The sequence below is a fragment of the Calypte anna genome, chromosome 26 (genome assembly GCF_003957555.1).
Source record: "Calypte anna isolate BGI_N300 chromosome 26, bCalAnn1_v1.p, whole genome shotgun sequence".
In the NCBI taxonomy this organism is placed as follows: Eukaryota; Metazoa; Chordata; class Aves; order Apodiformes; family Trochilidae; genus Calypte; species Calypte anna.
Window position 1 is genome coordinate 610,293 of NC_044271.1, and position 24,376 is coordinate 634,668.

General features: G+C 47.4%; 2 protein-coding genes across 6 annotated transcripts; both read right to left on the bottom strand.

Moving 5' to 3' along the window:
- Positions 1-10,270: 10,270 nt before the first annotated feature.
- TMEM81 (transmembrane protein 81) lies at positions 10,271-11,636 on the bottom strand. Its single transcript, XM_008499577.2, has one exon. It carries the CDS (start codon positions 11,069-11,071, stop codon positions 10,271-10,273), a length of 801 nt encoding a protein of 266 aa, XP_008497799.1. The 5' UTR covers positions 11,072-11,636.
- Positions 11,637-13,072: 1,436 nt separating this feature from the next.
- Positions 13,073-24,009, bottom strand: RBBP5 (RB binding protein 5, histone lysine methyltransferase complex subunit). Of its 5 annotated transcripts, none has more exons than XM_030465497.1 (14): positions 23,927-24,009; positions 23,626-23,651; positions 22,563-22,735; positions 21,737-21,877; positions 21,104-21,266; positions 20,546-20,655; positions 19,775-19,894; positions 19,386-19,539; positions 19,203-19,274; positions 18,576-18,693; positions 17,867-17,936; positions 17,502-17,731; positions 17,060-17,254; positions 13,073-14,871 (listed from the first exon to the last, which is right to left on the bottom strand). In XM_030465497.1, exons 3-14 carry the CDS (start codon positions 22,703-22,705, stop codon positions 14,843-14,845), a joined length of 1,545 nt encoding a protein of 514 aa, XP_030321357.1. In that variant the 5' UTR covers positions 22,706-22,735; positions 23,626-23,651; positions 23,927-24,009; the 3' UTR covers positions 13,073-14,842. The 5 variants fall into 5 exon arrangements, with proteins under 5 accessions (XP_030321357.1, XP_030321359.1, XP_030321358.1 ...); XM_030465499.1 differs by lacking the exon at positions 23,927-24,009 and adding an exon at positions 23,783-23,854 and having other exon boundaries at positions 13,073-14,868; positions 17,177-17,254; XM_030465498.1 differs by lacking the exon at positions 23,927-24,009 and adding an exon at positions 23,783-23,854 and having other exon boundaries at positions 17,177-17,254.
- Between the last annotated feature and the right edge of the window lie 367 nt (positions 24,010-24,376).

Sequence of the window (24,376 nt, forward strand, 5' to 3'; positions counted from 1 at the left end):
CTATCATAGAATCATAGAATCATAGAATTAGCCGGGTTGGAAGGGACCTCAAGAGATCATCTAGTCCAACCCTTGACCCACCGGAGCATCTATCACCCTGCACAGATTGGCCCAGCCAAAATACCAGTCCCAACTTGCAAGAGAACCTCAGTCTGGTTTTCAGGACCAAGCATCCCAGAGAAGAGCAAGGATGTCAAGGTGCCCAGGTCACCAAAATGGTTGGGATTTGATGTTTTGCATGGTAAAAACCTCTCTGTCCCAGTAAAGGTTAAGGAGAAGCTGATTTACATGGCTTGCTGGTGAGATCCCAAGTGTGTTTTTTAGGGACCTTTCCCTGCCTGCACCTTCCTCCACCCCAGCAGACAATCCTGGGCCACCTCAACTCCACTGGGCAAAGGACACCAATTCCTGGCCCTTGCTAATCAATTCTAAACTCCCAAGGCTTTAGTGAGCATCTGAGAGATTACAAGCATAAATCCCTGGCCTCCTGGATTTCTGCCTCTGGTTTATATCCATAATATCCCATCCCATTTTTATTTTTTTTCTCACCTACCCTGGCAGCAAGAAGGAAAATGCAGCAGGAGGGTCACACCATGGGATGCAAGGCTCAGGAAGAAGGTCTCCTGTGTGTTTAGCAAAAGCAAGAGAAGAGTTGTAAGAAACAAAGAAAAATAAACTTAATGCAAGAATCAGAGCTCAGCCACAGCTAAAAAAAAGGGAACCTCCCTGTTTCCATTATAAATCCCTGGGATAAAGTGATAAAAAGAAGACAACAGCTCCCACTGACACTGGGCAGTGAGGCAGGCAGGGAACCAGCACCCTCCTGCCCTGTCCCTCCAGGAATCTTCCCCTCAGTCCCTCTAGCAAGCTGAGATACTTCTTTCAGGACCACAGCCAAAAATAAATTCTATTTTTGTATTATTTATGTTCTTGAAGATTTAAAAATATTTTTATTGAAGCTTTGTTTGGCCAAATACTTTTTGTTGTTTATTCAGCATTTTTGTTATCACCTCCTCTTGTTGGGCCTTCAGCTTTTCTCCCACCAAAGATGGGATGAAAGGAAAATTAAGAGTTCAGTGTTAGCCTCAAAGCAAAGCAAATTAGGGTTTGGGTGACAGACACCCAAGTGACATGCAGAAGGAGCCAGGAGGACAATATTTATATTTAGGAAGCATAAACTCCCTGGACCTATGGAGCTTCAGAGCCCTGCTGGATGATGCTCAGTGCAGCTCTGCAGAAGGATGGGCCTGGATCAGGAAAGGACCAAACAAAAGCAGCAATGGCAGAGCTGTCACCAAACTGAGATGCAAATGCTGGTGTCATCTAGGTCCAATCCTGCCCAGGACCCAGCTGGATCCATTTCAGAGGTGCAGGGCAGAAGAAGATGCTTTGGATGGACCACACCTTGGGTAAACTCTCAGAAGTGAGCAAACAAAGCATTTGAACTCCTGTGAAATTCCAGCCCCAGTCCAGGTCAGCCCATGCAGGTCTCTTACAGAACCTGGGGTCTCAACAGATGCTCCAAATGTGTCTGGCAACCTCTGCTGCTCCCTGGCTTATTCAGCTTTACAGTGTTGGGAAGCAAGACTCTCTACTACTTGGTTAAAACTGTACCTAGATGCTGGCACTGGGTTTCCAAGAGCCACCTGCAGCATTTCCTCAGGAGGGTTGATGCCTTCTCCATCCATTTTTTGCTCGGGCTGGATCACTGGCAGGTTTTACATGAGAAGTGAGAAGCCAGATGAGTTGGATTCCCAGTGTTCCAGTCAGCATTGCAACCAGGCTGAATATATTTGTCAAACTAATAGGACAGTGTTTTCTAAAGGCTTCCAGTGACAAGTAGATCCCCTTGAAAGTTAAATGTCTTCAAGTCAAGCTACTCCTCTTTTTGTTTTTAAATGCAAATCATTTATGCAAGAGTTTCCTCAGTACCCATTGGAAACCAAAACACTGCTGAGCTTTTGCAAGGTTTTAGGGATTAAACACAGCAGCAAAGAGGTGTGACCTAGTCACAACCACAATGGCCTTACAACCCTCTGACACTGACCCTACCAATGGCTCCAAGCAGTTGTTTCACCACTCACTGCCTCAGTTTCCCTCGGTGACAAGTGAAGCACGAGCAGGGCTCTGTGTACCTGCAGTTTGAAAGGAGCTGTCAGGAACCAGAGAGGACTCAAAGCCCCCAGCCTGGGCACCAGCACCCCCATCCTGTGTATAAATGATGGCCAGAGCCATCAAGAGGAGAAAAAGATGTGCAAGAAGCCTGCTAAAAACCATATGGAGCTTCCCAAAATGCAGCACAGGGGTTAAAAGGAAAAGTGTTCAGAGCTGGAAGAGGAAACTTACATTTCATTTTGATCTCTTAACAGAGTTTACTGGCTTTACAGGGCTGCATTAAGTTGCAAATCAATTTCCTGTCTCATTAAGGCTCCCCAGGTTCCACTGCTCTGAGCATTTGCTTTGGAGATTAACTTCAGGGATGAGTTAAGTGCCCTGGGTTTTGTTCCCAGCACTGTAATGGCTCGCTAAGGAAAGTAATCTCATTTCACAGGGTCCATCTTCCTTGTCAGCAGTAAAAACCAACCTGACAAGAGTGCTGGAAAGAGTACACAACCAGGGGGAATCGTGTAGAGACTCCCAAATGAGAGGAGCTCTCAAGTTCTGATTTATTCCCATTTAAGAGCAAATAATCTTCTACCTGGTAGCAGGGAAGGCACCTTCGGTTTGATGTTTCTGGGCTCCATTCAGCCCTCAGCTGGAGGAGTTTGTGTCAGGAACAGCTCAAATCTGCAGCAGGACAGGTGAAATGTCCCTCCTGGAATGGGAGATGCTCAGATCTTTGCCCAAGAGATCAGCTGGAGAGCAGGCATCACCTTCAGCTGATGCCTGGGAGGGGTCTCCATCCCACCTGCTCTAAACCTGCAAAGCTTTTCCCCCCTCCCCAGGAACCCTCTCTGCTGGGAGGATTTTAATCCAGCTCCACCACTCACACAACAAGAGGGAAGTTTTCTCCTCAATCACTTTGTTGTACACTAATTTTTTTAAGAAAACCAAACGGGAACTCTTGTAAGCATCCCATGCTCACTGTAATGATGGTTATTTATTGGCTACAGTAGCACTCAGTCCATAAATAAAGATCTTCAGAGCCTTTAGACAATTCCTGGAGTCTTGGGTCCTTCTGTCCAGCTTTAGATGCAATTAGTACCTTGCTTGCTCAGGAGTCCCTCAGGCCCAGGGCTATATTTTTCCTCACTAATTCAAACAAGGAACCCTCTGAGATCCCATCCACACGGAGCTGGACCCCTCAGCAAAAGTTAATTGGGCTACAGCAAACACAAATCCTATCCTAACTCCCCAAAAGAGGAGAGGACTGTCCATGGAGAGAGGAATTGTGGTTGCTGAGGGTCTGGTTAATGTCAGTCCAATCTGTTCCAACAGCTGGGAAGGGATGCTAGGAAACTCCAAGACTTCATGCACCTGAGCAGAGAGGGTAAGTGACTGTTGGAACAGCTTGCCAAAAAGCTTCATCATCAATCACAGCCTTTAAACCAAGACTGGGAATCTGCCAGGAAAGATCTCCACTAGCTCAGCCACAAAGCTAGCAGCCCTGCTTCACTTACACCATAAAAAATCATTTCCTTCATTGCAGGAAGCACGGCATGAAATCACCTCATCTCTGCTGTGTCAGATTAATCCATCACAGTCAGTCCTTCTGGCCTTAAAAATAAAAAAATAAAAGAAATCTACTGCCTTCCTTCTGCCTTGGGGAAGGATGTCAGGAGATCAGACAGAGCAACTGCGTGTGGAACAGGCCTGAGGGTCCCCAGATGGGAAATTGGGTTCAGCAGAACCAGGGCATGAGGAGGCTCCTCCAGACTCCCTCAGCTCAGCCTGGATGCTTTCACTTCCATGTAAACCCTAAAAGAAACTCTGTCCCTCACCATGGGGTGCAGGGGGGGACTTGAGACCTGGCTGCAGCAAGAAGTGCACCAAAAACCCCTTCTGAGTCCCTAAAGATGGGGGGAAGGATGGGGGAGAAAAAAAAGGGTGAAGGAGAAAGAAAAAAGGGGGGGGGAGAAGAAGGGTGGGGGAAGGAAGGACAAAGGGAAAGAGGGAAAGACAGAGGGAAGGAAGGAAGGATGGAGGGAAGGATGGAGGGAAGGATGGAGGGAAGGATGGAGGGAAGAACTGTCCTGGAAGCAGCAGACACAGGGCAGAGGTGAGCAGGGGACCAGACACAGAGCAGTGGCTCCTTCCCCCTCTCAGCAGCTACAGGTTGGGCTCAGCAGGGTATTTATTTGGTTGCCATCTGACACTGCCCAGCTCCTGGGTGTCAGCCACAAGGGTCCCAAGAACCCGGGCTCAGCTGTGTTCAGCCCCTGCCCCTCTGCCCCCAACTCTGCAGAGCTGCTGGAGAGGATGCTCATCAGCAGGGCCCTAATTAGCTCCGGGCTTTGTAAAGGTGAGGGCAGCATCACTAATGAAAGCAGCAGGGAGCAGCCAAGAGGAGATAAATCCCTCCCTGGTTCCTCCCCCCCCTCAGGGCACTCCTGCTTTCTCAAGAGCCATCATTAAAGGATGCTGCAGACGATGGAAATCAAGGAGACAAATGATTCGGGGCTAAAAACCAGGAGGGTCCTGCTGGACAGGCAGTGCCAGCCCTGCAGAGCCTGCAAGCTGTGCTGCTGCATCAAGGATGCTGCAGCCCAGAGCCCCAGGGACCACTGCAAAACCCCCCCCCAGAGTTCACCTGCACTTAGGAACAAAACCCAGCAGGGTCAGGGTGCTCCCAGCAAAACCTTCTCCCAGGTTTTAGGGTGCAAGCACTGTGAGTGCAGCCTTTGGGGTGGGGTTCCTGCAGGACTGGTCTCAAGGGATGTATTTTTCTACACATAAATATCAAGGGGTCACGGATAACTTTCTGCCCCATGTACAGCACTTCCCTCTGGGGTTATTCCTGCAGGGGGAAGGCACCTGAACTGCTGGACTGCACCTTTGTTCAGTCATAGAAAAAGAGACTTCAAGCCAATCCCTTTAAACTGGCAGCAAAACCCTTCAAGAATTACAAGGAATCTACCCCAGAGCTAAGGGGTTGTGTCTCACCTGAGAAAACTTCCTTTTCATCACCTCCCTACAGGCATTTTAATGGATTTTTCCTCACTTTTCCTGCCTACAAACCCCACAGACCCAGCCTGGACACTGCCAGAGAGCTTTGGTTTGGTGCTTTCTGTGCAATTGTCACTTCACCTGCAAATACCAAGAGGGTGACCAAAGGATTTCCACCAACCCACTCCCCAAACAGATGTAAAGAGACAAAATAAAAGCAGGCTTTGCTTGCAAAAGAAAAAACATCTGGAAGAAACTGGAAATTTCCAGCAAGAGCAACCAAGTTCAGACAAAACCAAGGCTGGGATGGGTGACAGGGGTTGATGAAAGATCCCAAGAGAGGCAATAGCAGCTTTTTTAAATGTAAGGGATGCAGAAGCAGCAAAAGACAGCAGGATGCTGGTTGGGATGAGCTCAGAAACCTGGGGCAAATGGCAGAGGGAGGTCAGATGGGGCTTGTAGCATCAGCAGAGCCTGCTTTGTTCACTGGGAAACTGATAAAGAAAGAGGAACTGCTTGAAAATTCTCTTTCTTCTCTCCTTTTGGGACCAAATAAAGGTACAAGGAAATTACTTCTTTAAATCTGCAGTATGTAAGAGATGGGTCTTGCCACTTCCTACTCAGCTTTTTCATTAAGTTCCTACTCAAAAAGACTTCTCCACCTCTGTGGACAACAGGGTGGAAAAAACAAATCAATGTTTTTGTTGTCAGGGACAGCATCTCAAGAGCTTTGTGCAAATCCATGCTACAGTTACTTGTGTTTAATAATATTCTCTGTGATTTGCTTCTGGCTCCTGATTTTAGGGTTTTACTACCTACCACGACAGCCTGATTTTCAAAAGAACTCAGAATATAATGCTTGAAAGGTCCTAAAACCTTATTCTCCTGGCTAAAAAGAACCTGCCCCTTGCTGACACTCAGTAGGTGTTGAGTTGTATTGATTTATTGATCTTCACCAAAGCCAAAACTTTTGCTAAAGAAGAAACTTGAAACACTCAAAGCCAAGTTACTTCACATGCTGCTCAGTAATCCTGGTCTAAAGGTTCTGATTAAACTAAATCATGGTATCAAATCAGCCTTAATCACAACTAAACACAGAAAAACACCTTATTTTTACATCTGACTCAGCACACCCCAATTGCCAGCTCAACCACTCCTGATGGGGATTAGAGCTACAATAGAAAATTTGGGTTTCTGGGCTCAGCCTAAGAGGCTGCAGGAAGCAAAACCCCAGCACTGGCTGGGCTTCAGCAAAAGATGCTGCTTAGCACACCAGTTCATAGAATCACAGAATCATAGAATTGGCTGGGTTGGAAGGGACCTCAGACCTCATCAAGTCCAACCCTTGATCCACTCCCCCCGTGGTTCCCAGCCCATGGCACTCAGTGCCACATCCAGGCTCTTTGGAAAGATCTCCAGACACGGAGAATCCACTCCTTCCCTGGGCAGCCCATTCCAATGCCTGATCACCCTCTCCAGAAAGAAATTCTTTCTCATCTCCAACCTAAACCTCCCCTGGCACAACTTGAGATCCTGCCCTCTTGTCTTGCTGAGAGTTGCCTGGGAAAAGAGCCCAACCCCCCCCTGGCTCCAACCTCCTTTCAGGGAGTTGCAGAGAGTGATGAGGTCTCCCCTGAGCCTCCTCTTCTCCAGCCTCAACACCCCCAGCTCCCTCAGCCCTTCCTCACAGCAATTCTGCTGGATCCCTTCACAGCCTCCTTGCTCTTCTCTGGACCTGCTCCAGCACCTCAAGCTCCTTCCTGAGGGGTTGAGGGGCCCAGAACTGGACACAGGACTCAAGCTGTGGCCTCCCCAGAGCTGAGCACAGGGGCAGAATCCCTTCCCTGGACCTGCTGGCCACGCTGTTCCTGAGCCAGCCCAGGATGCCATTGGCCTTCTTGGCCACCTGGGCACACTGCTGGCTCCTCTTCAGCTTCCTGGCAATCCAGACTCCCAGGTCCCTTTCTGCCACTCTGTGCCCAGCCTGGAGCTCCCCATGGGGTTGTTGTGGCCAAAGTGCAGGACCCGGCACTTGGAATGTTGAACCTCATCCCCTTGGGATCATCCCAACTCTCCAGTCTGTCTAAGCTGGCATCACCAGCAAGAAGCAACAAATTACCCTCTTTATGCAGCATTCTGGGGGAGAAGCAGTAATTTTTATTTTTTTTTCTAGGAAACTGCCTGCTGCTTCCACAGCCACAGGGTCATTGCTGCTTTGCAAAATGCTTTGAAATACCTGCCTAGGAAACAAGAGTTTCCTAAACCAGAGGTCATTAAAGAAAATTACTGTAGTTGTGGTTATTTCCCTTCCCTTGGGTGAGGCTTAGGGACTGCCTGCAGTAAATGAGGTGCTGGATAAATGAGCCAAAGGGAGAGAAAAAGCAGAGAAATGGGAAAGGGGGAAGAAGAGGAGAGGAAAAAGGAAAAGGATGAACACGGATTAAGGTGCAGAGGGTGGAAGAGGCAGCAGCTCTCTAAAAATGAAGCATATGGGGTTTGTTTTCCTCTCTGCTGCCATCCAAGTTCCAGCAGTTCAGGCAATCTTGTTATTGGGATAAAGCTTCAGGAGCTAACAGCAATTCCAGCAGCTGCCTCTGCCTCACCATTCTGGTATTACCTCCTCCTTTCCAAGTGCTAATTCCATTAGCAAATTGACTTCCTCCCTCTCACAATCTGTCTGGCTTTAGTATCTACAGCACTAATTGCTTCCTAATACTCAGGACCAGCAGCAGACAGCACCACAAAAATAAAAAGAAACCAAAAAAACACAAAAAAACCCCCAAAAAAAACCAAAAAGGGAAGGGGTAGGAGGCAGGGTCTGCATGGGGTCTCTGCCCCTCCAGGTGATGCAGACAAACTGCCCAGGGGTGGGCAAAAAAGAGCTTAGGAATCATGTTATCAACTCAGAACAGAAAGAGATTATTTTTTTTTCTGCAATTCAGCCATTTACATGGGGAAGAAGAGGCTCAATGCCTCAGAAAAGATGCAGATTACAAGAGACAGGAAGAAATGTCAGGATGGGAAGGGGCTGCTGGTCCAAAGGGTCCTTACTGAGCCTTCCCTGACCTTCCTCTACTTTCCCTGTTCCCTTTTTGCAGCCTCTCTTTCCCCCATAGCAGCCCAGGCTGCTCTCACCTTCCTTCCCCTCCATCCTCCAGCAGCCCTGCTGATGTTTAGATCACCCAACACACTTCAGATGGCTGTAAAACTTAAAAAGCACACAAGGAAAAAGGGCATTTCAAACAGCAACTAAAGCCAATAATAAGCCCAGTCCCAGCTTTGCTGCTAGCTGGAGTCCTGCTGTCCATCACAGCCCTCCTTAAAATAAGCATTTTAAAATATATTAATCTGTCCTGCTCCAGGCATCTGGCTCCTCTCAGGAAAAAAAAAAAAAAAATCAAGGAGAGAGCACAATAAAAAGATGAATGACCCTTTTGGTTTCCACCCCGACCTCCTCAGCTACACAGGGAGAAAAAAAGATTATCCTGGACCTTTCATGTCATCTTTCTGCATTTCTAAATCCCAGCTGCCCCTACATTTGCATTTCAAAGTGCAGAGAGGCTCCTGCAGATGGGACAGTTTCTCTTTGTTGATTTTTGAGCAGGAGCTCCCAAACCCAGCACTCAGAGGCTGTGGGAAGAGAAGTTCCTGGGGATGAGCAGAGTTTTGCAGGACAGAAATCTGGGGCTGGTTGGATGCAGAGCTCAGGCCCTGTGGTGTGGGCAGGAATGGCCGCAGAGGTCACTGCAGGCACCAGGAAGGGACAGAGCATCTTCCCAAAGGAATTCCCATCTTCTGCTGGTTCCTGTGCCATGCTGTCTCCCAACAGAAATAAGGAAATCAGTCAAACAACAAACTGGGAGTTCAAGCCTGATGCCAGGCTTGGTTTTCCACTCAAATTCAGCCAGACAGCCCCAGGGTCCACACTTCACTGTCCTGACTTATTGCCAACTTGACTGCACATAAAGATTTGGCTCACTGTCTCAGTCTCTTTTTTTTCTTTTTAATACAGGATTCTCTGAAAAATAAAGTATTTACTTCTATATCCATCTCCTTCTATAGTAAAGCTGTGTTGTTGTTGTTGTGCTGGTAAAAAGAAAAAAAAAAATAGTATGCTTCAATCTTTCATATTGGAGTTGTATCATTATTTTCCCCAGCCCTGGGTGTGGGAAACACACAGGAAGGAAAAAAAGAAAAGGAGGGAAACAGACTTAGTAAATATAGTTGTTTACTGTAAAATAAGAGACAGAAAATAGAAAGAGAAGGCACTTAATAGGTCCCACTGTGGATTCTGCTACCAGCAGGGAAACAACACTCCCTACTGAGTTGCTCCATGTTTTATACTTATTAATCATCAGGAAAAATGAGAGATCCATAAAACCCACTGAACTCTTTCTTTCCTCCCCCTTTAAAGGTTTGAGATGTTAGCAGGGAGCTCAGCTCTGAGTCATGATTAAAATCACTCACTTGTGCTCCTCAGCAGCTGTGCTCAAACTGCAGCTTTGGATCTGCTCCTGTGCTCCCTGCTTCCCACTTTTCCATCACAAAGCAAACAGAGGGAGAGGAATCTCCCTGGAAGGAGCAGGCAGCAGTGCCCACCCCTCATTCCCACTTGGATCTGATGGGAAGGGCAGCAGGAAATCTGGTTTGTAAGCTCAGAACCATCCTGACTTCTTTGCAGCCTTGCTGGAGAAACAGCATCTACCAAAGAGTGTGAACCTCACATGACCACAGAGCTCCAGGCAAAGCAGAGGAAATTTGAGGGAAAAAGGCAGGAACCAAGATCACAAGTTATTAATTAAATTAAAAAACCCTCAAACAGGTAGAGGTAAAATAAAGGCCAGCTAGAGGAGCAGGACAAGGGAGTTAGCAGCAAGCAGAGGGCAGTTTCTGGGGCTCGGAGTCCTCCAGCTCCTCTCTGGACCATTCCAGACCTTCCTTTCACATGAGGTGGAGGCAAAACCTCACCTAATCCTTAGCTACTTTCTGCTCTGCTCCATTAAGACTCAAGCTCCAGTGCTCCAGTCCCATCCTAACTTACCAAATATTTGCTAATAAACTGTGTCAGCAAGAAAAAAACTTTACCAACATTGCTGCATTTACCAACAATTATTTGTTGTATTTACCAATCCTGCATCAATACTCAGAGAGACAAGAAACTGCCTTAAGGCTCAGGTAATTTATTTGCAACTCTCTGCATAGTCCTCTGGACAAAGCAGAGAACCATGCCCACCAGGACCCCCCCTGTCACCCCACTCCCAATCCCTACCATAAACTCATAAAACAACCTCCCCTGCCAGCAGGGCTGCAGCTCTTCCCTTTCTTCCTGGGTGCCATTTGCTGCCTTCCCTTCCTCTTTGCTTGCTGTTAACTTCTGCTCCCAAGTCAAGGATTTCTGGAAGTTCAGATCCACCAGTTCACTGGGGATCACTCTGACCCCAAAATAGATCCTTTTGATGACTCTGAAGGTCTTCACCATCTGCATGTCACACCTGTAGGTCCCAGCATCAGACTCCCTGGTGGGGGAAAAGCTGATGGCAGAGCCAGGGTTTCGGAAGGGTTTGAAGAGGACATCGTTGGTGGTGATGAGGCTTTGGGCAAACTTCCACGTGTAGAAATAGACATGAGTACCAAACCCGATCTCAGCTGAGTTCAAACAGTTCATCTGGAAGGGTTTGCCCACCGGGACGGTGAAGTGGAGCAAGCCACAAGCCCAGCTGGTCAGGCAGCCCGACCTGCGGAGGCTGCAATTCCTCTTCTCCCCAGCAGCAGTCATCTCACAGATCTCCTCCAGTTTGAAGCCCGGGCCACAGGTGACGCTGCAGGATGTGGCATTGACAGCAATTTCTGCTACAGCTGTGCTGAGTTCTGCCGGGATGGTGATTTTAGCAAAGGAAGCTACGAAAGGCAGATAGAAAGTGCAGCACAACACCCCAAGGATGTGGCTGCTCCCCACGGTCTTCATATCAGACGTGCAGCTTCCTAAAGCCAAACAAATCCATTCTTTGGAAAATCTTCAGACTACTTAGTTCTGAAATCCCACAGGCATCGTCTTCAAGACCTAAATCCTTCTGCTAGAGAAAAATCTTCCAAGAGAGGCTTGAAGTACAACGCTGCTAAAAGAGATGCAACACATCACTGTGGCAGTCAGAATGGGAATCCTGAACTCCAGTCCCAGTAAGAGGGCAATTTAGAGAAGAGGAAATCTTCCCTTCTCCCTCAGATTTTACATGCCAGTTTATAGAGTCATCCCCACACTGAAGAAGTGCTGTTTCCATTTCATTTTCCCACCTAACTCTAAAACAATACAAGCAATCCCTACTGAACTCTTCAAAATAATGCACTGAGCATAAGGGAATCCCCAGGCCTCACACAGCACCTGCTTCTGTCTTACATCCATCCCAAAATCTAAAGTGCTCCCCCAACGACCAAGATGAATAAAAGAGCATTTCAACCTCCAGCCTGGCAGCACTGATGTCAAAGGGAATCCCAGGAGGATTCTGTCACCCATGCTGCACCCATCAGTGAAGTCACTCACACCTCTGTAAACCTGGGGATGTCACAGCTGGGTCAGAACCAGACATTCCAGACTCCTCCAGACATTCCAAGGGAGAACAAAGAACTCTCCTCAAGCTGAAACCAAAGCAAGGACTGAGGTGAGATGAGGACTCAGCACAAAAGCAGAGTTTCATAGAATCATAGAATCATAGAATTGGCTGGGTTGGAAGGGACCTCAGAGATCATCGAGTCCAACCCTTGAACCACCGTTGCGGTTGCTAGACCATGGCACTCAGTACCACATCCAGTCTTTTTTTAAATATCTCCAGGGACGGAGAATCCACCACTTCAGTGGGCAGCCCATTCCAGTGACGGATCACTCTTTCCGTAAAGAAATTCTTTCTAATATCTAACCTAAACTTCCCCTGGCACAACTTAAGTCCATGCCCTCTTGTCTTGTTGAAAGTCGTTTGGTAAAAGAGCCCAACCCCCACCTGGCTACACCCTCCTTTCAGGTAGTTGTAGAGAGCGATGAGGTCTCCCCTGAGCCGCCTCTTCTTTAGGCTGAACAACCCCAGTTCTCTCAGCCTCTCCTCGTAGGGTCTATGCTCGAGTCCCTTCACCAGCCTGGTTGCCCTCCTTTGGACCTGCTCCAGGACCTCGATATCCTTCCTGAACTGGGGGGCCCAGAACTGGACACAGTACTCAAGGTGTGGCCTCACGAGGGCTGAGTACAGGGGCAGAATCCCTTCCCTGGACCTGCTGGCAATGCTGTTCCGGATACAGGCCAGGATGCCATTGGCTTTCTTGGCCACCTGGGCACACTGCTGGCTCATGTTCAGCTTCTTGTCGATCCAGACTCCCAGTGAAGCTCATTTTGTGTGCAAGCATCCCAAAAGGATAATGCACTCCTAAAAATGGTCTGTGTGACATGGAAATGGTTTTTCAGGGAGTGGTTGAACCGTGGCCAAGACTGCTCTGGGGTGAGGGTTTCCCTATCAGGAGCTGAGTTATGGATTGCAGAAAGGCCTTGGATTGCTGCATTCAACACCTCTGCTAATGAATATCCATCTTTCTCTTCCTGACACTCCCACATCCATTAAAAAATAAGACTTCTGAAGATCTGGTGCCCATATTTTCCACTTCAGTCTCCCTGGAGGTGCACCCTAAACTTTTGTGCTCAGCTCCCCTCTCCTACATCTGGCTCAGAGGGCTGAGGATGCACTGGGGTGCACAGAGCTTTTAGTATTTATTAGCTTTTATTAAATTGTATTCTTTTTATTACTCCTTCCTGTTGAAAAGGGACCAGACACCAAAAGCCACACTGAAAAAAAACAACCAACCAACCAACCAACCAACCAACCAACCACACTACACCTGTGCTTGCAGAGCTGTTCTGCATTCCTAAACACTGTCACCATAGAAACAATCACAGCTGCATGGAAAAGCCAAGACTTCACCCACTGCCTTTAGGAAATAAAACATACCTCTTTATTTACAGAGACAAAAACTACCACCACTGCTAGGTACTACCAGCCAGTATCTGACAAATATTGTACAAACCTAGAGAAAAATAAAAAAAAAGAGATGGAAGAAAATAAATCAAGGACATATACACTGTACAAAGAAGTTTTAACAGAAAGGAAGTGGCAAATCATAGGCTTTGAAACAATCTGCAGAACCATTGCCTGGGCAGCTTTTAAAGCTTGTGGGCTCTGCCACATCACCTGGGGGTGGATTTGATATAAGAGTGTTCCAGGAAAGAAAAAAAGTCACACTACAAGCTGAAAGAACAAAGAAAACCAATTCTGTAGGCATGGGGATGAATTTCATTAAAAGCAGCAGACTGCTGGGCTACAGTCAGAAATGAAAACACCAGTTTTTGAAAGACCTTCTGATTTCCAAGTGTCTCCTCTCCTCCTGTGCAACTACTGCTTACTTCTGACTGCAAAGTCATAAATCTCTTGATGATTTCTCTTGGATTTTAAAGTCTGCTCAATAATTTGAACATTTCAACAAGTAGTGACAATCTCCATCATTTCATCCAGGGGGAAACTCAAAAGTAATTGCAGAGGAACCACAAAAGGCTCTAAGCCAAGGGGCATTATGAAATAAAACCTTCTTTTAACAGACTAGAACAGATTTAGTACAGAGAGGTGTCAGGCTGTTGCCACTGGGTAAGGAAAGTGTCTCCTCACATTCCCACCAGGAAAACATGACAAAATCTTTGTTAAAGAACAAAAGGTTAATTGCATGGCTGGGAACGAGCCATTAGCATTCATCTTTCTTACATTCTTGATCCAGAATTGGGGGGAAACCCCTGAAAAACTACTGTTTCAGTTCAGAGAAATATTGTTGTTTTTTTTTTTTCTCTGCCAGCACCCACCAGCTGAGGAGAAAGCAAAATGTTTCTGGTAGGGCAGCACACAGGAAAGCAGCAGAATAAAATCACTTGCAAGAACAGCAAGAAACTGCCAACACAGCTTTTCATATCACAAGCTAGGTGGAAGCATATAAACTTGAGTATTTTATCTAGAGCTACTTTCACTCATTCCTTTTCCCAGAAGCAGAGTCATCCTTCATGTCTAAAATATTAACAATATGAAGATTCATTCTTTGCAGACTTCAGAGGGCATCTTGATTCTTCATCTTAGATCTCTCTCCACTTGAGAGGAAATCAGACCTGGCACATAATCAGCAGCAGTGTTTCCCTAAGCTTGGCAGCACAGCAGACACCAGACTGAGCTAACAGGAAAGCTGATGGGGTAATGCAGCTGGCACAGGACTCACAACTCACTGAAATTAAAAGAGTAAAGAAAGGGAAGTTTGCAGGACAAACAGTCATCAGAATAAAAATACACACTTTGGGTATTCTTCAATCCAGGAACACACAAAAAAAATAATAATTAGTATTTAAAAGACAATGGCTGATCAGCTCTGGAGGGGCTGAGGGGTGGGTACCAGCTCACTTTCAACCAGTTCTCTCTGTCAACACACAGGCAGTCTCTTTGCAAATGGCATCACCTGAGAGCCAGCACCTTCCACTCTTCCTGAAGAGGCAGCTAAGGAGGAAGAAAAGCTGTTTCCTCTGCCATATTCATGTCTGACAAAAGTCACTCCCTGAATCCATGGCCAATAAGGCTGCTGTGTTAGTCAGTCCACTCTGACTGAGCATTTCATCCACTTTCCACATGATGGTGCCAATATGGGAAAGAATACAGGAAGATAAAGAGTGTCTTCATAACAGTTCTGAGATTGCACCACCTGCTAAAGAGAGCAAAGACAGGTGAAAAATAAGTAACCAGACTCCAACAGATGTCACCAGAAACCAGAGACCACCAAACAGGGCAGCATTCCCAGAAATAAATGAAAGAGACCAAGATTTTCTGGATTAATAAATCTTGAATGTGCTGTAATCAACAGGACATGACAAATCAAGGTGTCCAATATTTCTGTATTTGTATTTGAGATCACCTGCAGGTGTATTTTATATTTCATATTAATTTCCTATTATTTCATATTAATTAATATATTTATATTTCATATTAACAGCTGTGTGGGAGCATTACAAGTAAAACCACACAAAAATCCTCCCAAATGTGGTTTTGCAGGAGTGTTTAAAAAACCAACCAACCAAAACAAAAGACCCAAAAAACACACAAGAAAGAGTCTGTCTAGAATGCTGCTTCATTTAAATGTGTCATTTTTCCAGCTCTCAGAACACACCAGTGCAACAGTGATCATGAGCTGCAAGAATGATGCTGAGATCTGTCTCCAAATGTAGATCAAGCAAATCAGTAAAACAAGTTGGTAACAAAGGGACAAACATACCTTGAAAAAGCTGCACAAAAACACTTGCTATGAAAAGCTCTTCTCTAAAAACAAATTGTTTATACAGCTGCTTAAAGATGGAAAAGCCAAAACCCCCAGAATTGGGTTTTTTTGAAGCAAATGACTGAAATCCATCTTGGATGCCACATTAAGTTTCCAGTGAACAACCCTCTCTCATTTGCATCCTTTTGCATGTGGTCATGTTAATCAGGAGTGTGAGAAAAGACAGTAATCAACAGGCCTGCTGGTGAAACTCAGAGTTGTACTCATTGGGTCCATCCAGCACAGCACAGCTGAGAAGTCAGGATGTGTCCCAGATGCCAGCAAAGACACCTGAGGATCCACACAATCCAGACAATTCCTTACTATCAGAGTTTAAAACATCCTGGATGCTCCCTGATGACTTGAAAAGTCAAAAGAGAATCACCTTGTCCAGCAAATCTGACACTGGAAGCTGATCAGTGGCTCCCAGGCTACAAACAAGGGCTCAGGATATTTCTGTTTAATTCCTGGAGCTCACAGGGTGCAGTGTGAGAGGATTAGATGCAAGCCCAGAAAACATCCCATGTATGGAACAAGTTTCCTTTCCCCCATTCCCTTTTTTCTGCAAATAGCAATGCTCAGTACAAGCAGCACACCAGGAGCTGAGCAGGAGAAGGAGCAAGCTAGCACAGGAGCAGCAGTGAGGGAAAAGAAAGGGGAGAGAAATAAAATAAATCATTTCTGTACAGTCTGATACCCACAGCAGCAGCTGAGCTCAAGGAAATGCAAAATTTGGTGTCTTAATTACACTGTGGCTTTGTTTATGTATCAACCTTTCATTGCAACCTAGGAAAATGGAGTTCACAGCACTTAAAGCAAACGTGTGCTTTTCTTTACTGTGTTTAAAAGCACTTTTCCCAAGTAAGAAGCTGAAGTAGCACATGAGGCAGGTGGGAAACACTCAGTCTGGCCCCAGACAGGGTGACTGTGTAACAGTCCTGTTTTAATGCCACAACCAACAAAACAGGACCAAAAAAAAAAATAGAATTCCACCCAACCTGTCCTCTTTGACAGCAATTGGACATTCTGGAACACGACTGAAGCTGCTGCATAGCTTGGAATAGAAAATTCAGCTCCTGAATTTTACCTCAGGGTTCATTTATCAAATGGATCATTATTGATGCTCCATTTCCTAGTTCTGCTCACAGAACTCCTCTGTTCTTCATCACTCTGCTAAGTATTGATGGCACAAAATGATCACTTTCAGCACCAGAATCCTTCACCATTTACATTTTCCCCCCCTTCAAAATCAGCCAGGCCAAACCAAACATTATCACTATTTATGTAAGATCTGATAGAAGTTATTGAAAAGACTGAAGTCAGCACAAGATTACTTTTTTTTTTTGCTTCTGAAGTAGTTCTCAATCACCATCAAAACTCTGCACCTCTTGGTATGCAGTAGCACAGGTGAGGTTACAAACACTGAAAGCATTTCTACCTTTAAAAAATGTGAAATTTTGCTTCTCCTTGACAGCAATTAAATATTTAGTGAGCAAAGTGCTACTTGGGCAGGTAAAATGCCACAGCTATAGCCAGAGGCTGTACAAAGCAAGGCCACCAAGCAAGCCAACAACTTCCTTACCTGTCAAGGGCTGTCCCAGCTCCGCCTGCACTTTACCCTTCGCTGCTCCTTCCAGAGGTAAAGCACCTCTGTCCCCTTTGTAGAGTTTCGGTTTAAATGGAGAATCTTTGTCTTTACCTTTTGATCCTTTAGGCCTGCCTGCTTGCTTCTTCTTGGATTTACCATCTCCCTTCACCCCCAGCAGTGGATGGACTTCTGTGGAGAGACAAAGTGGAACCCAAGTGAGTTATTCCTTCGGATCGTGCAAAACGACCATTTCAGGAGGCCTTTTGGCATTCCCAGGCTGCAGAAGGCCAGGGATAATTAATTAAAGAGTTGGTGGCCATTAATAACTGCTGGAAGAAGTGACAAGGAGAAGGAGAAAATTAAGGAGTGACCCTCTGAACTTCTGGACCATCCCAGCTGCAGAGTGGGCACTAAAACAATGGCCACCCCTACTCACCATCATTGGGTACTCCTTGGAGCTCAATGTTGGTGGTTTTGGGCTTCTTCTTTGGTGCCTGAGGTCCATCAGAGGAGGATTGTCTCTTCTTCTCAGAACCCATCCCCTCATCAGTTAAAGAGCTCTGAACAGCATCTGGAGGAGGGCCATAAGGGTTTTCTTCTGGGTCTTCCACTTCAGGAGCAATGGGTAAGTAAAGCAGAGCTTTGGAGTCTTCCAGTTCTTCGTCGCTGTGAAGAAAAAAAAAATTTGCTTTCACTTAAAACTAGAGGTTTTAATTAAAACTAGAGGTTATTATCACATGTTAAGGAGGGAATCTTAGTTATACATTTCCTTTTCATACTGAAGTTCAAGTATTCTTTTACCTGCTGCAGAAGGCAGCAATGGGATCCACACTAGTGACATCCACTTCTTCATCTTCTGCAGCATCAGCACCTGAGAACCAGGGAAAAAAACAAAATGAACTCAAGACAGAAAGGAAAAGACCAAAACAAAGAATGGGACTGGCTCTGCTTAATTGTCTGATCATGCAGAAGCAGTAATTAAAACAAAGCTAAAGTATTTATTCCCAAATCCAACAGGTTTTTATTTTCCTCTGTTCTACTATAGACCTATTGTTATAAAACACCAGTAATAAAGCTAGATAAAAGATTTAAAATCTCCTGGATGTTTTGTTGTTTTCATTAGTTCTTTATTTGTTACTTTATTTTCCCCTGTTCTACTACAGACCTATTGTTATAAAACAGCAATAAAGCTAAATAAAAGACTTTCAATCTCCTGGATGTTTTGTTGTTTTCACTTCATTACTTCCAAATCAAGAGGAAATTTATTTTACTGCTTAATTCCCAGAAGCCAACGTTACACTTGAATATTCAAAGCTACTAAACAACAATTAATCTAAAGAGAAGAAGTGCTGCAAAGCCTGGTAATGAGGTGAGCTGCTGTGCTGGAACAACCCTCTCCTCTCTGCATAGCTTGGGGCAGCCTCTCACAGCACAGGTTTTTAGCACCACCAAGAGGCAGATTGTTGGAATTTCCACCTGAAACGATTTGCTCCCCAGCAAACAGCAGTACCTGTCTGTTCTGGTTCACTCTTGTCTTCATCTTCAATGTCAAACTCTGACTCTCTCTCTTCATATTCTACATTTTCATCCAGTTCTTTGAAGTCAGGAGCAAAGGCACTCCAGTTTTCCTAAACCCCAAATTCAAAAATTATTGTTACCTCACGCAAAGGAACAGAATGAGGACTCTTGCAACTTCAGTTCTGCATTAAAATCCCCCAAGCCACAGGCAAGATCACAGATATCAAACCTCCTTGGGGTCTACAGTCAAATCATAAACTGCACAAATTAGTTCCTACTGAAAATATAATATTCCTTGACTATTGAGATCCTAAAACCAAGGCTGTATCTTCATGTTTAGCCACTTAGTTTTGGCTCACCCTGATTCCCTGCACTTAAATGACACTTTCAAAACACCACAAAATGTCCCTGTTATGATATTTAAGATGAAATGCAAAGCTTAACTAGCTCAGCACCCAAAGTGCAAGGACCCTCCTCACATTCCACAAGATGGTAAATGTATATTGAGTGAGGCAGGTGAGCCTGAAGAGTTTGGCAAGTGGGGATTTAATAAAGGATTTCAACATGCAATCCTTTGGGGAGCACCAGGGTCAAGAAAACAATCTCCTGAACCACTTACCACTTGATTCTGAGCCCAAATTGACACAACTCCACTTGAAATGGAAGCTATGATGGGTCGGACAGGATGCCACTAGAATTACATGAAAGAGAAAAGAGGAGGAGCTGAATTGGTAAATGGAATGAAAAAAGGTTAGTTTTCCAAAAAAACAGGAATTATAGCACTAGCAGACAGGTTTCTTACTGCTACATCCAAGAGCAGCTCTCCTCTGGTCCCGTGGAGGATTTTCACCAGGTTTCCAATGCTCTTCTCCCAGATGTACAGGGCATGCTGTCGTGCTGAACCTGCCACTATGTATTCACCATCACCAGAGAAACAGCACTTTTTCCATGGTGTCCTGCATGCAAAGGCAGTGCCAGGAGTTAAACACCAGCACGTGTTCTTCAGACTGAGATCTCACACACTTCCCATCCACAAATAACAAATTTCAACTTGTGACAGGCAGGTTTCTGCCCAGTACCCTGAATAAGACCCTGAGTGACCCTTCAGTCCAGAGAATCCCAATTCATGCCAAACACACAAAGTTCACTGTGTTTCAAGTCAGGCTGAGCAGTCATCCTGCTGCCTCTTACCTGTTCACCAAGTCCTGCAGCTTCTGCATAGGCTCAGGTTCCCCATCTCTCCCACAGGTGAGGATTTCACGGCCATCATACACCCTGATGATCCTGTCAGCTGTGTTTATTAAAAAGCAGCTGCAGGAAGGAGGGCACAGAGGGTGCATTGTGTTAAAGGAATCATAGAATCCTAGAATTGGCTGGGTTGGAAGGGAGCTCAGAGCTCATCAAGTCCAACCCTTGATCCACTCCCCCCGTGGTTCCCAGCCCATGGCACTCAGTGCCACATCCAGGCTCTTTGGAAAGATCTCCAGACACGGAGAATCCACTGCTTCCCTGGGCAGCCCATTCCAATGCCTGATCACCCTCTCCAGAAAGAAATTCTTTCCAATCTCCAACCTAAACCTCCCCTGGCACAACTTGAGACCTTTCCCTCTTGTCTTGCTGAGAGTTGCCTGGGAAAAGAGCCCAACCCCCCCCGGCTCCAACCTCCTTTCAGGGAGTTGCAGAGAGTGATGAGGTCTCCCCTGAGCCTCCTCTTCTCCAGCCTCAACACCCCCAGCTCCCTCAGCCCTTCCTCACAGGAATTCTGCTGGATCCCTTCACAGCCTCCTTGCTCTTCTCTGGACCTGCTCCAGCACCTCAATCTCCTTCCTAAACTGAGGGGCCCAGAACTGGGCCTAAGGACTAAGGACTAAGAGAAAGAATCAGAGTCTGTTCCATGAAAGGATTTCTTAACATTACCTCACACCTTTCCATTCATCTTTCAAGATAAGTGAAGTCACTCACCTCCCCTTCCGAGCAAACTCAATGGATTTAATAGCTGTGGTGTTGCTGGTTCCAGTGGTCACTCTGAAGGAAGCAACAAGATCCTGAGTGTCTGTTTTTAAGACCAAGATCTGAAGGTTAAGGGAGACAAGAAGGCAATCAGTGTCTTCACACTAACACGTTCCCCTTTGGGTGCCTTTCACATCAGCTACTAACCCTGACAAGAGAAGCCTCAGCAAGTTGGGATACACACCAACACAGGCAGAGTTGGGATTTCTACTACAGTTTCTGTGTCTGTTCTGCGACATAAGCTTTGGTTTAGTTAGGCTGGAAAAGGATCCAACAAATATGGTCAAAGTCTGCAGCAAGGCAAAGATCTAACTGAGAGAGAGATGAGAGCACAGAGATCTTCAAAGACAAAGCACAGAGCTTCACTCAGATCTTGTCTGCAAGGGATCAGTTATTCAGGAGACATTCAGGAAGGTTTTTTGGACATTAAACCAAAGCGAGCCAGAAGTGTTAAGTATTTGGTTAAAGACAGGAAGGAATCTGAGCTCTTGCATCCTGCACACATCTCACCTTCCCCTTGGCATTGCCTGTATAAATATAGTCCCCTCGCCTGTCAAAAGATGCCACCACATTGAGGTCAGAATCATCATCCACGGGCAGCACCACGTGTTTGGAGTCCGACAGCGTCAGCATCACCGGCGCCGACTTCATGGGGCAAACCAAAACTCTGTTTCTGCAAAACAGAACAAATAATGTTGGGTTGGGTTTTCTTTCTCAAAAAAACAGTTCAAACATTTAGAGAACCTCAAGCTACAGTGATACAGAACACATCTGTTATTTTATTATCTTACTGGGTTACTTGAATCTCAACGTGACATTAAGCTGCTATCTAGTTTTATTTCCTCCCCTTCTTTCTCTGGAAACTTCTTCAAGTTTATGTAGTAACTTGGCAACCCAACAAGATGTTTCTACACATTTCCAAAAACATCTCTGCTGTTTACCCTCCTCCCTTCCTTGTGTTTTCACAACAAAAAGAACCACAACCAATCCACTTCGGGTTCTAACCGCCCAAAAACCGAAGACACGCCGGTGGCATTGACTTGGAAGCCAAACACTTGGCAAGCTGCAAGGGAAAAAGAAAAAAACAAAACTTCCTTAACTCTACCAAAATGAGAGCATTCAGGGCTTTTTCACAGCACTTACTGGTCTCGGGGGTGGTACTGGACTTTCAGGATGGGTGAGGGGAAACGGAAGCGTTGGTCACAGTCTCCAGACAGCACATCCCACTGGGACACGATGTTATCCGTGGAGGCACTGGCCAGTTTGTGCCCATCCCGACTCCAGCTGCAGTGAGCAGAGGCAGTTTACACAAAAGTTACTCCTTAAAGCATGCAAAACATACAGCCCACCTTGAAAATTCTCAGAATTGGGTGATGGGACCTTAAAAAGTCATCCAGGGACACCTCCCACCAGCCCAGGGTGCTCCGAGCTCCATCCAAACTTCAGCACTGCCAGGGATGGGGCAGCCACAGCTCCTGGGGGCACCCAGAGGCTCAGCACCCTCACCCCAAGGAATTTCTTCCCAATATCTCACCTAAATATCCCTTCTTTCAGCTTTAAACCCCTATCCCTTGTCCCATCACTACATGCCCTCATCAGAAGCCTCTCCCTAACTTTCTTTACCTCTTTGTGACAAAAATAACAGCCAGGAAGTTGACTGGCAGAACACATCTCCAAGTTATCCTAAAGGAAACTCTGTTAAGATGCAGCTGGATTTCCCAAAAAAGGGGGTGACACTTCAGCAGTCACCATGGCTGGGTGTGAAGAGCTCCCCAGGTGCTGCCTGGCAGGCATAACCCCTCCCAAAACTGAAGCAGCTGATCCTAAAGGTCCCTTCCAACCCTGAAAATCCTCCTGATTCTCTGAAAAACCAAAGCAGAGTTTCACACCTAGCACTGAGCTCTGCCAGGGGTCAACTTTTCTAAGGAAAAACCAAAAAAAAAAAACCACAACCCAAGGCTTTTCCTACCATAAGGAGCAGACAGGGTGGATGTGAGCACTGATGATCTTGGCAATGCCCCTGGTCAGGAAGTCCCAGATAACAATCCTGCCATCGTTACAGCCCACAGCAAGCAGGGTGCCCCAGCGATTGAAGGTGCAGGTCAGGGCCATGCTGATGCAGTCCAGGGTGCCATCAGCCTCCTGTGGGGAGAGGAGAGGGGAGGAGAGGGAGAAGGGAGAGGGAGAAGGGAGAGGGGAGAAGGGAGAGGGGAGAAGGGAGAGGGAGAAGGGAGAGGGGAGAAGGGAGAGGGAGAAGGAAGAGGGGAGAGGGGAGAGGGGAGAAGGGAGAGGGGAGAAGGGAGAAGGGAGAGGGGAGAAGGGAGAAGGGGAGAGGAGGAGAGGGGGAGAGGGGGAGAGGGGGAGGGAGGGGGAGAAGGGGAGAAGGGGAGAAGGGGAGAAGGGGAGAAGGGAGAGGGGGAGAGGGGAGAGGGGGAGAAGGGGAGAAGGGGAGAAGGGAGAAGGGAGAGGGGAAGAAGGGAGAGGGAAGGGGAGAAGGGAGAAGGGGAGAAGGGGAGAAGGGGAGAAAGGGGAGAAGGGGAGAGGGGGAGAGGGGAGAGGGGAGAGGGGAGAGGGGAGAAGGGAGAGGGGAAGGGAGAAGGAGAAGGGAGAAGGGAGAAGGGGAAGAAGGGAGAAGGGGAGAAGGGAAGGGGAGAAGGGGAGAAGGGGAGAGGGGGAGAGGGGGAGAGGGAGAAGGGAGAGGGGGGAGAAGGGAGAGGGGAGAAGGGAGAGGGGAGAAGGGAGAAGGGGAAAGGGAGAGGGAGAAGGGGAGAAGGGGAGAAGGGAGAAGGGGAGAGGGGAGAAGGAGAGAGGGGAGAAGGAGAGAGGGGAGAAGGGAGAGGGGAGAAAAAGAGGAAAAGGAAAATAAGGAAAAGAAGAAGGAGAAGGGGAAGGGAGAGGGAGGAGGAGAAGAGAGAAGGAGAAGGGAGGAGAGAAGAGGGAGAAGTAGAAGAACAGGGAGAGGAGAGGGCGAGGCCAGGCCAGGCGGTCAGGAGGCCGCTGGCAGCAGCCGGGGCCGGGAGCGGTTGTTTTACCTCAGGGTAGTTCTGGCCGAAGGACTCTGCAACGAGACGCACAGACAGCGCTTGAGTCAGGCGCTCCCCCCGCACCTCACCGCCTCCTTCCCCCCCTGGACACCCCCGCTCCCCTCCTCACCCCCCTGACCCCCGGTCCCGCCGCTCCCGCACCCACCGAGCAGCTCCAGGTTCATCGCGGCCGCCGTCCCGGTCCCTCCGTCCCCGTCGCGAAGGACCCCGCGCTGAGGGCCCGCGCTGCGCCGCCCCCGCCTTCGCCTGACGAACCCCGCCCCCGTTGCTCAGCGAACCCGCAGCTCACCGGTACCTCCCGGATCGGTTCTACCCGACCTGCGGCTACCGCGAACGCCGCTGCCCCCGACCCGTGCAGGCGGACGGCGCTGGGGAGCGTGGCGGAGCTCAGGCAGCGCGAAGGGCAGCCCGGCGCCTGCGCGGGGAGGGTTCCGGAAGCGCCGGGCAGAGCGGTTGAGTGCGGGCCGGACCGGACCGGGCCAGGAGGGGAGGGGGGGGATCGGTACTGCGCGGGTTCGGGTACAAAAAGTAAGGAAAAATCATCAAATGTAAGGTTTCCGGTTGTTGCGCTGTCTGGGAGCAGCTCGGGGTGTTGCCTGTAGCGGGCTGCGGGGCTGGGCCGCTGCGGGGGCGGGCGGGGAGGGTTCGGTTCTGGTCCCGAGGGGGTTTGAGGCGGGTTCGGGGCCGCTGTGCTGGGCCCAGGGCAGGGCTGCTCGGCAGGGGAAAAGGAATTATTCGT